The 14,312-nt window shown below is 63.9% G+C and overlaps 3 protein-coding genes across 8 annotated transcripts in view; 2 read left to right on the top strand and 1 right to left on the bottom strand.

Moving 5' to 3' along the window:
* Positions 1-1,001: 1,001 nt before the first annotated feature.
* Positions 1,002-4,855, top strand: LOC100294628 (beta tryptase 4). 3 transcript variants are annotated; one of them, XM_054533221.1, is made up of 7 exons: positions 1,002-1,302; positions 2,308-2,374; positions 3,273-3,333; positions 3,487-3,658; positions 3,768-4,033; positions 4,163-4,326; positions 4,411-4,855. In XM_054533221.1, exons 2-7 carry the CDS (start codon positions 2,324-2,326, stop codon positions 4,573-4,575), a joined length of 879 nt encoding a protein of 292 aa, XP_054389196.1. In that variant the 5' UTR covers positions 1,002-1,302; positions 2,308-2,323; the 3' UTR covers positions 4,576-4,855. The 3 variants fall into 3 exon arrangements, with proteins under 3 accessions (XP_054389196.1, XP_054389197.1, NP_001153284.1); XM_054533222.1 differs by having other exon boundaries at positions 1,003-1,302; positions 3,795-4,033; NM_001159812.1 differs by lacking the exons at positions 1,002-1,302; positions 2,308-2,374 and having other exon boundaries at positions 4,411-4,575.
* A 3,079-nt stretch (positions 4,856-7,934) lies between these two features.
* TPSG1 (tryptase gamma 1) lies at positions 7,935-11,690 on the top strand. Of its 3 annotated transcripts, NM_001204312.3 has the most exons (6): positions 7,935-7,982; positions 8,713-8,739; positions 9,747-9,918; positions 10,423-10,688; positions 11,000-11,145; positions 11,245-11,690. In NM_001204312.3, the coding sequence occupies exons 1-6, from the start codon at positions 7,937-7,939 to the stop codon at positions 11,551-11,553; spliced, it is 966 nt and encodes a 321-aa protein (NP_001191241.3). In that variant the 5' UTR covers positions 7,935-7,936; the 3' UTR covers positions 11,554-11,690. The 3 variants fall into 3 exon arrangements, with proteins under 3 accessions (NP_001191241.3, XP_054389209.1, XP_054389208.1); XM_054533234.1 differs by lacking the exons at positions 7,935-7,982; positions 8,713-8,739 and having other exon boundaries at positions 8,904-9,918; positions 11,245-11,683; XM_054533233.1 differs by lacking the exons at positions 7,935-7,982; positions 8,713-8,739 and having other exon boundaries at positions 8,904-9,918; positions 11,000-11,683.
* Positions 11,573-14,312, bottom strand: part of CACNA1H (calcium voltage-gated channel subunit alpha1 H) — a 28,160-nt gene continuing 25,420 nt past the window's right edge. For both annotated transcript variants that reach the window (XM_024234022.3, XM_054534448.1), the window contains one exon: positions 11,573-13,366. In XM_024234022.3, coding sequence (XP_024089790.2) covers positions 12,353-13,366 — 1,014 coding nt within the window. In that variant the 3' untranslated portion in view covers positions 11,573-12,352. The remainder of the gene's footprint in view (positions 13,367-14,312) is intronic.

Genomic DNA, 14,312 nt, shown 5'->3' with positions numbered 1-14,312 from the left:
CTAATTTTTGTATTTTTAGTAGAGATGGGGTTTCACCATGTTGGCCAGGCTGGTCTCGAACTCCTGACCGCAGGTGATCCACCCGCCTCTGCCTCCCAATGTGCTAGGATTACAGGTGTGAGCCACCGCACCTGGCTAATTTTTGTATTTTTAGTAGAGATAGGGTTTCATCATGTTGGCCAGGCTGGTCTTGAAATCCTGACCTCAGATGATCCACCCGCCTCCGCCTCCCAAAGTGCTAGGATTACAGGTGTGAGTCCCTGTGCCCCGACATGATTGATTTTTTTTATTGGGAGGTCATCCTTTTTCATGCCTGCTTTTTCTTTTTTTAGACAGGATATTGCTTCGTCGCCAGACTGGAGTGCAGTGGCACAATCTCGGCTCACTGCAACCTCTGACTCCCTGGTTCAAGCGATTCTCTTGCCTCAGCCTCCCGAGTAGCTGGGATTACAGGCACGTGCCACCACGCCCAACTAATTTTTATATTTTTAGTAGAGACGGGGTTTCACCATGTGGGCCGGGCTGCTCTCGTTCTCTTGATCTCATGATCCGCCCACCTCGGCCTCCCAAAGTGCTGGGATTACAGGGATGAGCCACTGCGCCCGGCCACCTGCTCGTTTTTGACTAGCCCCCGGATCTCGTGAATACTCACTGGAGTGTTTTGTTGCGTGCTGGGTTGTGTTATATTCGTTGACATCATTCTGAGATGTGTTCTCACAGGCAGTTAAGTTACTTGCAATCATTTGGATCCGTCTGCGGTTTGCTTTTCAGCTTTGTGAGGGTGGGTCCAGAGAAGCCTTTGGTTTCGGGATAGTTTTCTCCCCTAGTACCCTTCCATACCCTTCTGAGGACTCTCCAATGCCTGCCTCTGACAAGGTTTCTCCACTCAGCTGCTGGGAACACGCGATATTCCCAGCCCTGCGTGCACTCCCGGACTCCTCTGCCCGTCTTATCTGGTGGTTTTTGTTTCTGACGTAGCCCCCACGTGTCTCTGCATCTCCGGCACTCGGCCAAGGACGCCAGGCGGAACCCCCTGCGGGTGCCCGGAGCTCTCCGTGCAGTTCTCTCCTCTCCGGTTTTCTGCCTCGTGAGTCCTGGCTGCCTGGGCCTCTCCACACGCCCGTGTCCGTCTCCGCAGCCCAGCAAGCTCCTGGCGCTGAGTTTCCATTGCTGCCCTGAGTCTGGACGCGGTCACTGTCGTCTCACCCGGCTCCCCCCCCTTCTCTCGGGGACACTGCCCCACGTGGCCTCTTGCCCAATGTCTGTCAATGGCCTGGGACCCCAGCCCTGCAGCACCCGCAGGTGAGCGGCCGGGGATCGAGGCAGGGTGCCCAGGACTCGCCCTGATTGGCCCAGTGTTAGCCAATCAAAGCACTCGCATCCCCATGGTGCTGACTGGTCCGCCTCCCAGGCCTGACCCCATCGGAGCATTCCTAGGAGGAGCGGTCCCAGAACCCCTGACTCGGGGGTCCCAGAGCCCTCTGCACACCACAGCCCTGGTGTCCCCGTGTGTCCCTGGGTTCTCCCAGCCCTGGTGTCCCCTGAGTCTCTTCTTCACCGTCAGCCCTGGTGTCTCCCGTGTCCCTGCCACACCCTCATCCCTGGTGTCCCCCGTCACCCCATCCCCTCACTTCCTGGGCTCCTGAGGGTCCCATCTTGTGGGCCTCATTCATGGAACCAGGACGGGGCAGGTAGAGGCCTCTGGGGAGTTTGTCCAGAGAATGGAAGAGAAGCAGGGTCATGAGCAGGAGCGGTCTGGGCCACCCCTGCCTGTCCCCCGGGGGAGGCAGCCCGGAAGGAGTCTAGATGGATATGGCCCCGCCGTGCAGAGTCAGCCCCAAACCAGGCTGGTCCCAGGGAGGGTGGGGGCAGGAGGAGCCCCGGAGTGGCCCTGTGTTGGGGGTTGGGGGGCAGGCAGGGGGTCCTGGGGCTCAGAAGGGGAGGAGGTGGGCTGGAGGCCCCAGTGACCAGCAGGCCCAGGGGAGTCGGGAGGTGGGGTGGACGGACCTGCAGGGACAGTGTCAGTGCTGGATGGGACGGAGAGCACAGGGAGCTGGGGCTGGGGGTGAGTCCATGGGGAGCTGGGCTGGGGCTGGTGCTGGGACTAGTCCATGGGGAGCTGGGGCTGAAGCTGGGGGTGAGTCCATGGGGAGCTGGGCTGGGGCTGGGGGTGAGTCCATGGGGAGCTGGGCTGGGGCTGGGACTAGTCCATGGGGAGCTGGGCGGGGGCTGGGGGTGAGTCCGTGGGGAGCTGGGCTGGGTCTCCTGGGGTTGCACCTGCACTCCTGTCTGCTCTTCCCTCTGCAGATGAAGCTCAGATCCCATGATAAGGAGGCAACTGCAGACCAGGGGACCTGCACGGACAGCCCCAGAGGTGGACATTGAAGACTCGTAGGAGGACTTGGGTCTCATACGGGGGGTGGGGAGCAGGGCCTCTTCCTGGTTGAGGACACTTGGTGCTGTCCCCTCTCAAGGCTGTTTCCCCATCTGACAAGGGGGTCTCATGTGAGCCCCCACCAAGTGAGTTGAGGAGGGCTGGCCCCACCCCCGTGGATTCGGAGTCCGTAGGAGGGGTGTCACCCGTCATGTCCCCACCCCGTGGGCACCTTCCCGTCTCTTGGAGGGTGGCCCATGGACATGAGTTCCTTGCCCCGTGTCCCTCTTGGGGAAACAGGTTTCAGGGGTGACGGGTCTTGTAGCATGGGGCAGCCAGGCCACCTGGGTGCAGCTATGCCTGAAGGCCTCCTGGCACCGAGACAGGGGCAGGAGCAGATCCCACCAGCGGGAAGGTGGTGCGTTCCGGTGCCGGGATCGACCAGCTGACAGGTGGAGCTGCGAGCCTCCAGTGCTCAGCCCTCGGCGGGGCATGCCTGGCAGCCCCACACACAGAGGGCATCGGGGTGGCGCGGGCACGTGTTACACGGGGGCCCTGGGTCTGAGTCATCCACTTCCTCCGCGTCTGGATGGGAGGGCCCAGCACCCCTCCTCTGCCCCGTCCTGATCTGGAAGGATAAATGGGGAGGAAACAGCCCACTGGGTAGAAAGAACAGAGAGCGGCCAGGGTAAGTCCCCACTCTCAGAGACCCTGACATCAGCGTCACCTGGAGCAGAGTGGCCCAGCCTCAGACTCAGAATACCAAGACCCAGGCCCGCAGGCCTGGACCCACCCCGGTCGCCCCGTCCCAGCTCCATTCTTCACCCCACAATCTGTAGCCCCCAGCCCTGCCCTGTGAGGCCCGGCCAGGCCCATGATGCTCCTCCTTGCTCCCCAGATGCTGAGCCTGCTGCTGCTGGCGCTGCCCGTCCTGGCGAGCCCGGCCTACGCGGCCCCTGGTGAGTCCCAGCCGGGGTCCACTCTGCCCCTCACCACATTCCACAGGTCAGGGCCTGGGTGGGTTCTGGGGAGGCCGGGCTGGCCCCCACACAGGGAAGGGCTGGGCCCAGGCGTGGGGCTGCTTCCTGGTCCTGACCTGGTTCCTGCCCCAGCCCCAGGCCAGGCCCTGCAGCGAGTGGGCATCGTCGGGGGGCAGGAGGCCCCCAGGAGCAAGTGGCCCTGGCAGGTGAGCCTGAGAGTCCACGGCCAATACTGGATGCATTTCTGTGGGGGCTCCCTCATCCACCCCCAGTGGGTGCTGACTGCGGCACACTGCGTGGGACCGTGAGTCTCCTGGGGCCTGGAGGGGTGGGCAAAGGCTGGATGTGCACCCTGCCTCCCGGGTGCTCCTGGGGCCTGCCCAGGACCCTGAGTGGGAGCCTCTGCTGCCCAGGGACGTCAAGGATCTGGCCGCCCTCAGGGTGCAACTGCGGGAGCAGCACCTCTACTACCAGGACCAGCTGCTGCCGGTCGGCAGGATCATCGTGCACCCACAGTTCTACACTGCCCAGACCGGAGCGGACATCGCCCTGCTGGAGCTGGAGGAGCCCGTGAACATATCCAGCCACGTCCACACAGTCACCCTGCCCCCTGCCTCGGAGACCTTCCCCCCGGGGATGCCGTGCTGGGTCACTGGCTGGGGTGATGTGGACAATGATGGTGGGTCTGGGGACAGTGGGAGGTGGTGTGCAAGGTCTTAGCCACAGCCCAGCCCCTGGGCTCCCTCTGGCCTCCAGGTGGGGGTTGCCGGGCCCCCTCCTGAGCCTGCACCCTCTTCCCCACCTGCAGAGCACCTCCCACCGCCATTTCCCCTGAAGCAGGTGAAGGTCCCCATAATGGAAAACCACATTTGTGATGCAAAATACCACCTTGGCCTGTATACGGGAGACGACGTCCGCATCGTCCGTGATGACATGCTGTGTGCCGGGAACAGCCGGAGGGACTCCTGCCAGGTGGGCCCCGCGTGTCCACCGCCCCCGCACGACAACCCCCACTCCCGGGCCTGGTTGGCAAGTACTGACCTCTGACCTTCCCAGGGCGACTCCGGAGGGCCCCTGGTGTGCAAGGTGAATGGCACCTGGCTGCAGGCGGGCGTGGTCAGCTGGGGCGAGGGCTGTGCCCAGCCCAACCGGCCTGGCATCTACACCCGGGTCACCTACTACTTGGACTGGATCCACCGCTACGTCCCCAAGAAGCCCTGAGCCAGGCCTGGGGTGGCCACCCGGGTCATTGGAGAACCAGCCCTTCCTGTCCAAAACACCACTGCTTCCTACCCAGGCGGCAACTGCCCCCCACACCTTCCCTGCCCCATCCTGTCCTGAGCCCCTTCCCCTGTCCTGAGGACCCTTCCCCATCCTGAGCCCCCTCCCCTGCCCTAAGCCTGACCCCTGCACCGGGCCCTCCGGCCCTCCCCTGCCCAGGTAGCTAGTGGTGGGCGCTAATCCTCCTGAGCGCTGGACCTCATTAAAGTGCATGGAAATCACTGGTGTGTGTCGCTGTGTTTCTGGTTGTGGATGTCACTGGGGGAGAAAGGATCCAGGTGTGCTGAGGACAGCTGCCGGAGTGTAAGGTCCTGGCCCTCAAGGCACAGCCAGTCACTGTGGGACCGGGTCTCCTGGGCAGCCCTGGTCCCCGGCGCTGGCTTCTCCCCACATGATGCATCCAGCATTCGGGTCACACAGAGCCACTCGGGCAATTTAGATGATTGTAAAGGACAGCCAGGTCCCTGCAACCGGGTCCAGACAGAGCATGGTCGCTGGGAGCCCCGGGGCTGCCCGTCACGAGCCCTTACCCCACGCTTCCCACGAGGTCTTCTCCCGGCCCCTCCGTCCACTGCTTTTGCTTTGCCTAGTTGTTTGCTTTGAGACAGGATCTCGCTCTGTCATCCAGGCTGAAGTGCAGTGGTGTGATCAGGGCTCACTGCAGCCTTGAACTCCTGGGCTCAAGTGATCCTCCCATTTTGGCCTCCCATGTAGCTGTGCCACAGGAGTGAGCCACCACGCCCGGTTAATTTTTGTATTTTTAGTAGAGATAGGGTTTCGCCATGTTGGCCAGTCTGGTCTCGAACTCCTGACCTCAAGTGATCTGCCTGCCTTGGCCTCCCAAAGTGCTGGGATGACAGGTGTTAGCCACCGCACCCAGCCTGAGTTTCAGATTTTCAGATTCATTTTGAGGTCTTTCTCTACATCAATACGTGAGCCCTTTGCGTCTGGCGAGTGTTGCGTTTTATCCCAGGCTCTTGTTTGCATTTTATATTTGAACATGATTACACTCATAAATGAAACGTGGGGCTATTCTAGTTGAAAAAAAACTCCCTAAAGAAACATTCACTCTTTCCTTCCAACCGTCAGATGCAGAGATGTGCATTTAGTCTCCCAAATCTCTGCAAATGACCTCTGTCCTCACAAGGGGTGGACTCGACTCCCAGAGCCCTCTCCAGCCCCACGTGACCTCTGCCTCTGCAGCCCCTGGAGGGCCCAACCCTCGGCTCCTGTTCTGCAGGCCCAGCGTCCTGTTTACGAAGATGGACCTGGAACTCGGGCCCTCCTTCCTCCCGCTGGCCCATCCCACCTTCTAGGGATCACAGTGACAGCGTGGGGTGACCCCCAGTGAACACTGAGCCCCTAGAAGCACTTCCACATGCTCAGTGGAGGTTTTGCGGGGTGGGAGTCGGAGGGATGAGACCCCGAAGGGAAGCAAGACAGCCCCTCAGGACATGGCTTCTGGTGTAAGGAAAGGTGGACAGCAAGGGCCGGTCACTGGGTGTACGGGGCGGGGCAGGCTCCAGCCCCAGAGCTTCCTAAATTACATCCAGGATCCCTGGGAAGCTCAGTGAAGCTCAGCCCAGTGACACTGGCAGATGTGAGCGTCGGCTTCAGCAGGAAGGGTCTCTCAGGATGTGGCAGGCAGGCTGCTGGCCAGGGCTGCAGCCACCTGCGTTTTGACTGGGACAGGGGGACCTGCTCCAAGGTCATCCACGTGGCTGCCGGCAGGAGGCCCTGGTTCCTTGTCACGGGGGTGTGAGGGGGACGGCGAGTGGGGGGACAGGGTTCCCACCGAGAAGACAGCGCCCAGGTGGCCAGGCCACCGCGGACAGAAGCAACCCCAGGTCTCCCAGGGTCCTGGACTACAGGAAACCCCACCAAGCCGGGGGCCATCACCAGGGCCAGGCCCCCCTCCCCGTTCCTCAGTTGGCATCCTGTCCAATGGTGGGGGGAACAGCGCCATGTCACAGGAGTGCTGGGGCTCAGGGGATGGTGCGTGGAGCTTCTTCCTCCCCAGCAGGCCTGGAATCTGGGTGGTGTGGAGCACTCTGCGGGGAGCGGCGTGCTGGGGCACAGGCAGAAAGACGGGGTCCCCAGTGCTGCAGGTGAACTGAGTTGGGACAGGTGAGGGCCCTATAGTCCCCGCCTGTGGGGACCTGGGGACAGCCCTAGAGGTCAGGACTAGAGGACCTGGTTCCATGAAGACCCTGCTCCTCAGGCTCCCTCCCCACTGGGTGACATCGCCCTGTTAGGGGCACCCTGGGCCGGGGACGCGTGGCTCAGACCTCACTCCCTTGTGTGGGGTAGGACTGTCCTGCTTCCCCTGAGGCGCCCCCTCCAGGTGTGCGGCTGCTGTGAGGGAGGAGGGTGCCCGGTCATGGGTGCACTGCTGGCCCCACATGCTGGTGTTGTCCTTATTCATCACCAGGAAAAACACTGAACCTCCAGTTCTGAGCCTTGGCTACCCCACGTGCTGGCGTGCAGGAGGCCAAGTCTGTGCCCGGGAGGCCACATCCTAGTGGGTGGTCAGGCAACTCCCCCCCATGCCTCAGTTTCTCCACACCAAAGAGGAGATCCCTAACCTAGAGGATCTCAGCCGGACCCTCCAGCCTGGCCTGTGATTTGGATCTGGGGAGGGAGGCAGGAAAGTCCTGGGCACTGCCCAGGGCCCCTAATCAGCTGAGTCATCAGGCTGGGGCAGCCAAGACAGTTAGGAAGGGCCAACCCAGGCTGGGTCGTGAAGCGGTGCCCATCTGATCTGCTGCGCGAGCACGAGACCTGCTGCCGGATGTGGGGACAGGGACTTCTCAAAGGGTGGTTGTCACGAGGGCCTGAGCTGTCTCCATGGGGCTGCTGGGCCTTGAGTTGGGACCCTCCTGAGGAACCCCCAGGACTGGGCTCCCAGAGGATGAAGGAGAGGGGGCCAGTGTGCCCCGAGGGAACCAGGGAGGAATTTTTGGAGGGGGCGGCACTGATAGGAACACTCACCTCTCCCTCAGCCCTGGCCCTGGAGCAGAGATACGGTGAAAAGTGCTTGCCTTCTGTCCTTCCCCGCTTGCCCTTGACTGAGCCAGCCACTTGGTGCCAGGGCTGTGGCGTCCACATAGGGATAAATGGAGGTGACAACTCTTCTCTGCAGATGTGCAGAAGGAACAGGTGGGGTCTGTGGAGCTCCGGCCTCCTCCTCTGTCCTCCCGCCCTGCCTGACAGCAGGTGTGTGGCCACCCCCACCCCCCACGCCCAGCAGGTCCAAGGATCAGGCGGGCCCTCCTCCTCCTCCCTACAGTGGGCAGACACCATGGCCCTTGGGGCCTGTGGCCTCCTGCTGCTCCTGGCTGTGCCCGGTGGGTGACCTGGCCTGGGTGTGGGGATGGGGGGGCATCTGCTTCTCGCCTGGACCCCGATGGGAGCTGGGGGCTGGTCTGAGACGGAGAAACATGCTGAGCCCCCACCCTGTGGGGCCCCGTGTCTCCTCTGAAGAGACTGCACCCCTGGCTAGAGGCCCGGCTGTCTGTGCCTGGAGACAGAGGCAGGAGGGAGGCACGGGTGGGAGTTGGGGGTGCGGGCGTTAGGAGTATGGGTGGGAGTTGGGGGTGCGGGTGGGAGTTGGGGGTGTGGGAGTTGGGGGTGCGGGTGGGAGTTCGGGGTGTGGAGTTGGGGGTACAGGTGGGAGTTGGGGGTGTGGGTGGGAGTTGGGGGTGTGGGTGGGAGTTGGGGGTGCGGGTTGGAGTTGGGGGTGTGGGTGGGAGTTGGGGGGCCGGGAGTCCCAGGCCCCGGAACACTGGTGATTTCTCCCCTGAGCAGGACCTGGAGGGTGGGGAGGAGGTCCAGGCCTGAGGCCAAGCTCCCGGTCTCCAGCTGCCATTTATGGCCCGTGGCTCGTCCCACCCAGCCCTGGGCCAGTGAGACAGCGGCTGACCCAGCCTCACCAGGCCGGGCCCCTCTGCTCAGGATTAGGCCCCACCCCAGTGTTGCCCTGAGGCCTGGCAGGTGTCTGGCAGGGGCCTCTGGAGCCTGCACACCCTTCTCCTTGGCAGTCCCCTCCATCCTGGGCCCTCCGTCTCTTTCCCGCAGGTGTGTCCCTCAGGGCTTTGCAGCCAGGTACGTGTCTGACAGGTGTGGGGTGTGGGGGAGGGTGCAGGCAAGGCCTGGCAGGAGGGCCTCGGAGGTGACCCTCTCCTTCCCTGGGGTCCCACTGGGGGCCCGTGGAGGTCATAGTTTGTCACCGTGGTTTCTGCTCGCATCTCTGGGTGGAGGGGGGCTGGCCGGGGTCTGCTGCAGGGCTGTCTCCCCCACCACCACTGCAGTCAGTCTGTACCTTGAAAGATGCTCTGAGGCCATGGAACCACCTAGCCCTCCTCGAACTTCCTCCCCGCAGCGTCCCCACCGTGGCCCGGGAACCAGCTGGGGGCTTTGCTATGCGGGAGAGCCCGTGCCCCACCCCAGACCCGCTCCCTATCTATGAAAATCTACGTCTGTCTACATCCCAGCTTCCCTTCCATTCAGCCCAGTGGCCACACTCCATCACCAGCAAAATTATCCAGTTCAGGCGGTCCCAGGTGTGGCCAGTGGGTCTCAAGCTGACTTCCTCTTAATTTCTTTTTAACTTACTGAGGTGAAGTTTACAGAAGATAAAGTTACATTATCAAGCGTCCAATTCAGAGGCTCTGAGCACCTTGGACACTGCCGTGTGCCCCCCCCCAATTCTATCCAGCTCCGAGTATCTCCACCACCCCTGAAGGAAAACCAGGGCCCACTAGGCAGCCACCCCCAGCATCCCGGGCCTTCTCGGGGGCTCCACCGTTCTCTGAGCCCCTTTCTAGCTGCCCAGGGGCCCTCTGCAACCTTGCCACTGCCTCCAGGAGCCCTGGTTAGTTTGTGGAGCATGGCGCTTAGAAACCACAACCTGGGCCCCGGGCGCGCTCACTGCTCCTGAGGCGTCATTTCTGCTGCACCCACGATGTTTCTGGGGAGAGTCCAGCAGACGGGGGAGCTGAAGAGCAAAGTCCCCAAGAAGGCATGGAGGTGTGGTCAGGGCAGGCTTCCTGGAGGAAGTGCAGTGGGCTTCTTGGGATCCCCACCAGGCACCCCTTCCTCCTTCAACTTAGGGTGTGGCCAGCCGCAGGTTTCGGATGCAGTAGGCCGGATCGTAGGCGGTCACGCTGCCCCGGCCAGCGCATGGCCATGGCAGGCCAGCCTCCGCCTGCGGAGGGTGCACGTGTGCGGCGGGTCCCTGCTCAGCCCCCAGTGGGTGCTCACAGCTGCCCACTGCTTCTCCGGGTGAGTGTCTGAGTGGGCAGGGCAGTCTGAACGTCCAGGGCCCAGTGGGGCATGTGCCAGTGCAGAGGCCTCCACTTGGTCTTGACTCACTCTGAGGCTTGGGAACTCTGAGCCTGTTTCCTCCCAGTGGAAAGGGAGGAGCTGGTTGCCTACCCTCCGTGAGGTTCTGCCGGTCTTCGCTCACCTCTAGGGACGGACAGCTCCCTCCCTCCTTCCCTCCCCGCTGTCTCTTCATGTGGAGCTGAGCTTGCAATCTGCCTCCTGACCAGCCCCTGCTGGTCTCAGGCATGCTGCTGGCTTTTTCAGGGGCTGGCAGGAACCCCAAGGTGCTGCTGTGGTCCTTGGGCCCTGCAGGGCGAGGCCACTGCCCAGGCTTTCTGCGTCCCAAGCCCAGGAGGGAAGAGCTGGGCTTCGGATGCCCGCAGGGGTGGGGTCTGGGCGGGGCCGACGCTGACCTCCGGCCTCTGCAGCTGGCCCCTCTCACCCACCCACCTTCCCTCCCAGGTCCCTGAACTCATCCGACTACCAAGTGCACCTGGGGGAACTGGAGATCACTCTGTCTCCCCACTTCTCCACCGTGAGGCAGATCATCCTGCACTCCAGCCTCCCAGGACCGCCGGGGTCCAGCAGGGACATCGCCCTGGTGCGGCTCAGTGTCCCCGTGACCCTCTCCAGCCGGATCCTCCCTGTCTGCCTCCCGGAGGCCTCGGATGACTTCTGCCCTGGGACCCAGTGCTGGGTGACCGGCTGGGGTTACACGCAGGAGGGAGGTGAGGAGCCCCCATGGGGATGCTGGGATGGAGGAAGGCAAGGGCGGCAGGAAGAGAGCTGGCTTGAGGGACGCTGATGCTACCATCTGCTCCTGGTAGCCTCCACACCCGGCCAAGGCCGCCCCCATTGGCTGTCCCTTTTCAAAGCCTGTCATGTGGATCCAGAGCAGCAGCCAAACGTCAGATCACAACCCACGTGCCGTGACGAGGATCGCGGTGGCATGGGACTTGTGTCTGGCAAGGTCTCCCATCCCCCCAGTGCAGGACCTGGTGCCCCAACCTTCCCTGAAGCCTGTCCCCCCCCACCCCAGAGCCTCTGCCACCCCCGTACAGCCTGCAGGAGGTGGAAGTCTCCGTGGTGGATACAGAGACCTGTCGCCGGGACTACCCCGGCCCCGGGGGCAGCATCCTTCAGCCCGACATGCTGTGTGCCCAGGGCCCCGGGGATGCCTGCCAGGTGAGCCCGCCAGGCCGTGACAGACGACGGGGGCGGCTGCAGCCCAGGCAGGGGCTCCCCACCTTCTCGGCTCCCAATGCTCGCCTTCTCTGCCCTCAGGATGACTCCGGGGGGCCTCTGGTCTGCCAGGTAAACGGTGCCTGGGTGCAGGCTGGCATTGTGAGCTGGGGTGAGGGCTGCGGCCGCCCCAACAAGCCAGGAGTCTACACTCGTGTCTCTGCCTACGTGAACTGGATCCGCCGCCACATCACAGCATCAGGGGGCTCAGAGTCTGGGTATCCCAGGCTCCCCCTCGCGGCTGGCTTCTTCCTCCCCAGCCTCTTCCTTCTGCTAGTCTCCTGTGTCCTGCTGGCCAAGTGCCTGCTGCACCCGTCTGGGGATGGCACTCCCTTCCCCGCCCCTGACTGACGGCAGGAATCCAAGTGCGTTTCTTAAATAAGTTACTATTTATTCCGCTCCGCCCCCTCCCTCTCCCTGGAGAAGCTGAGTCTTCTGCATCAGATTATTGCAACATTTAACCTGAATTTAAAAGCACACGAAACAAAGGTGTCAACGGGAATCTCGCGGCCAACGCCCCCAGATGTAGGGGAGGCGTGACTCGCATCGGGGCCGGGTGCGTTACTCCACGGGGTCGGCCCCTTAGTGATGTGTCACCATCTCCCAGAGTCACAGGACGCTTCTGGGAAGGCCCGAGCGGAACGGAAAGGGTGGTGGCTGGAAGGGGAGGGTGGTGAGGGCGTGACAGGCGGACAAGAACTCAGACTGTGAGTGAAGGTGACACTGGGCCGCAGTGGCCGCACCTGCTGCCGGCAAGGGCACAGGGCCCCCAGCGAGTGTCCTGTAACAATGCGGGGCCTGAGAGGACGAAACCTGGTACCTTCCCCTCTGGCGGGTGCCTGGTCTTCGTCCCACAGATGCGGCTTCTCGGCTTCTCTCCTGACGGGACACTGACCCAGTCGCCCGCACAGCCTCGGCTGGTAGCAAAACTCGGAGAAGCCCGAACCAGAATGGACGGAGGCTCACGGGGCCCGGCAGCTACTCCTGCTTCGCTGGGCAGAGAACCAGGGCCTGGGCTGTCATCCTCCCTGGGCCCCTCTGCTCACGACGGGACCCAAGTCAGGGTCCATGCAGGGTTCTGCCTGGGCCTCCACCCCAACGGGGCCCCCAGACCCCAGTGCCAAAGCCGAGTGCGGCACCAAGCCCTGAGCTACACAGGGTCATCTGCACCACCCCCTGGGGCAGGGGTGGCTGAGGGGGACCCTGCTTTCTCCAGAGGACACTGGGGGACTGTGAGGTACAGCCCCCGCCTCTTCTCTGGGGGGTCACAGACAGGCATAGGAGGCTCTGATTCTGGGGGTTCCAGGGGCACTATGGCCCCTGAAGAGGAAGCTCTGGGTTCTGGGGTCACACTGTGGCTACCGTCCAAGAAAGGGTCTCCACTGGGGGCCCCGAGGTCCAGCGGCTCGAAGGCAAAGGTGGGGACAGTCAGGTGCTCGGCCCGGCAGGAGGCCTGGCCCCAGCGCTCCCCCTTGGCTGCAGGATCCCCCCCGGCGCCTGAGCCCTCTGTGGGCTCCAGGGAGTCCCTGTGAGGGGTGGCCTCACAGGACGGGGTCCTGCGCCTCAGTGTGGTGCTGCCGCCCTCTGCCGCGGGGGGCCGTGCGGAGCCCTCGTCCTCCGCAGGGGGTTCCACCGAGATGCAGGGGGGGCTCATCTTCTTCTTTCTGCGCGCACCCAGAGCGGGCTCGGCCTCGGGGCCCCAGGCCTTCGCCTCCCCAGGCTCCCCGCTGCCCAGCTCCGCCGAGGGCCGCCACTGCTCATCTGCCCGGCCCGGCTTATCCAGGAAGCCCTGAGCGTCCACGCTGTACAGCCTGTGCAGGTCCCGCTCGCCACCGGCCACCGGGGAGGCTTCGGGGCCACGGGGCTCGGCTGCGGGCTGCCAGGGGCAGGCGGAGCTGGTGATGTGGCTGACCTCCTCATCGGCTGGGTCTGAGGCCTCGGCCTCCTCTCCGCCTGGGGCCGCCGGCCGGCCGGAGACGCAGCGCTGTCCGAAGGTGTGCTTCCGGGTACGGACGCTGGCGGGCCGTGGGGAGCGTGGTGGGGACTGCAGGGAGCCCCCCTGGGACACTGGCCTCACCGGGGGTTTCTCGCCAGGCTCCCCAGGGTCCAGAGTGTCCCTAGGGCCGTCAATCTGCCCTTCCAAGGAATCGGTGCGTACAGCCTCCTGTGGGGGCGTGGAGTCAAAGTGAGGGGCAGGGCCCTGGGAGAGCCCTATCAGTGGCCAGGGCTTGGGGACCCCTCACCATCCAGGTCCTGGAGAGGCCAAAGTGGGCAGGTCCCCTGGGTGGCTCCTGACCCTCGAGATGGGGCTGGAAGCCACTGGTGTGGACGTCCGAGTCTCACTCCTGACCTGTGAGGCACCCGAGGAAAGCCTGTATCCACTGCTCTGTGGGCAGAGATGCCATGGCCCCCAGGGGCACAGAGCTGAGGATGAGGCCACCTCCCCACCCCTGGACACCAGCAGCCCAGCTGGGCACCCCCAGGATGGGGCTCTCCTAACTGCTCCCATGTGGTACAGGGGTCTTGTACTGGGCAGCAAGAGGTAGGCAGGGGCAGGAAGAGGAGCTGAGGCTGCAGGTGGGCAAGGCTGGGACATCTGAACACAAGCCAGGACCGAAAAAGCCGCTGTCTGCCCACCGTGGGGCCCATGCCCACATGGGGCCTGAGAAACTGCCGCCTGCCCGCCACAGGGCCTGAGAAACTGCCGTCTGCCCGCCACGGGGCCTGAGAAACTGCCGCCTACCCGCCTCGGGGCCTGAGAAACTGCCGCCTGCCCGCCACGGGGCCTGAGAAACTGCCGCCTGCCCGCCTCGGGGCCTGAGAAACTGCCGCCTGCCCGCCTCGGGGCCTGAGAAACTGCCGCCTGCCCGCCGTGGGGCCTGAGAAACTGCCGCCTGCCCGCCGTGGGGCCTGAGAAACTGCCGCCTGCCCGCCGTGGGGCCTGAGAAACTGCCGCCTGCCCGCCTCGGGGCCTGAGAAACTGCCGCCTGCCCGCCTCGGGGCCTGAGAAACTGCCGCCTGCCCGCCTCGGGGCCTGAGAAACTGCCGCCTGCCCGCCTCGGGGCCTGAGAAACTGCCGCCTGCCCGCCTCGGGGCCTGAGAAACTGCCG

This window comes from Pongo abelii, chromosome 18 (assembly GCF_028885655.2).
Source record: "Pongo abelii isolate AG06213 chromosome 18, NHGRI_mPonAbe1-v2.0_pri, whole genome shotgun sequence".
Lineage (NCBI taxonomy): Eukaryota > Metazoa > Chordata > Mammalia > Primates > Hominidae > Pongo > Pongo abelii.
Note: the sequence above shows the minus strand (reverse complement) of the source record. Positions and strands in the feature narration are given on the sequence as shown.

What these genes read in the sequence shown, in the direction of transcription:
- LOC100294628 (XM_054533221.1), top strand. Translation starts at nt 2,324, where the DNA reads ATGATAAGGAGGCAACTGCAGACCAGGGGACCTGCACGGACAGCCCCA. An exon ending in CCCGGCCTACGCGGCCCCTG is followed by an intron (nt 3,334 to 3,486) that starts GTGAGTCCCAGC and finishes TTCCTGCCCCAG; the next exon opens with CCCCAGGCCAGGCCCTGCAG. An exon ending in GCGGCACACTGCGTGGGACC is followed by an intron (nt 3,659 to 3,767) that starts GTGAGTCTCCTG and finishes TCTGCTGCCCAG; the next exon opens with GGACGTCAAGGATCTGGCCG.
- TPSG1 (XM_054533233.1), top strand. Translation starts at nt 9,599, where the DNA reads ATGTTTCTGGGGAGAGTCCAGCAGACGGGGGAGCTGAAGAGCAAAGTC. An exon ending in GCTGCCCACTGCTTCTCCGG is followed by an intron (nt 9,919 to 10,422) that starts GTGAGTGTCTGA and finishes CTTCCCTCCCAG; the next exon opens with GTCCCTGAACTCATCCGACT. An exon ending in GGGTTACACGCAGGAGGGAG is followed by an intron (nt 10,689 to 10,999) that starts GTGAGGAGCCCC and finishes CCCCCACCCCAG; the next exon opens with AGCCTCTGCCACCCCCGTAC.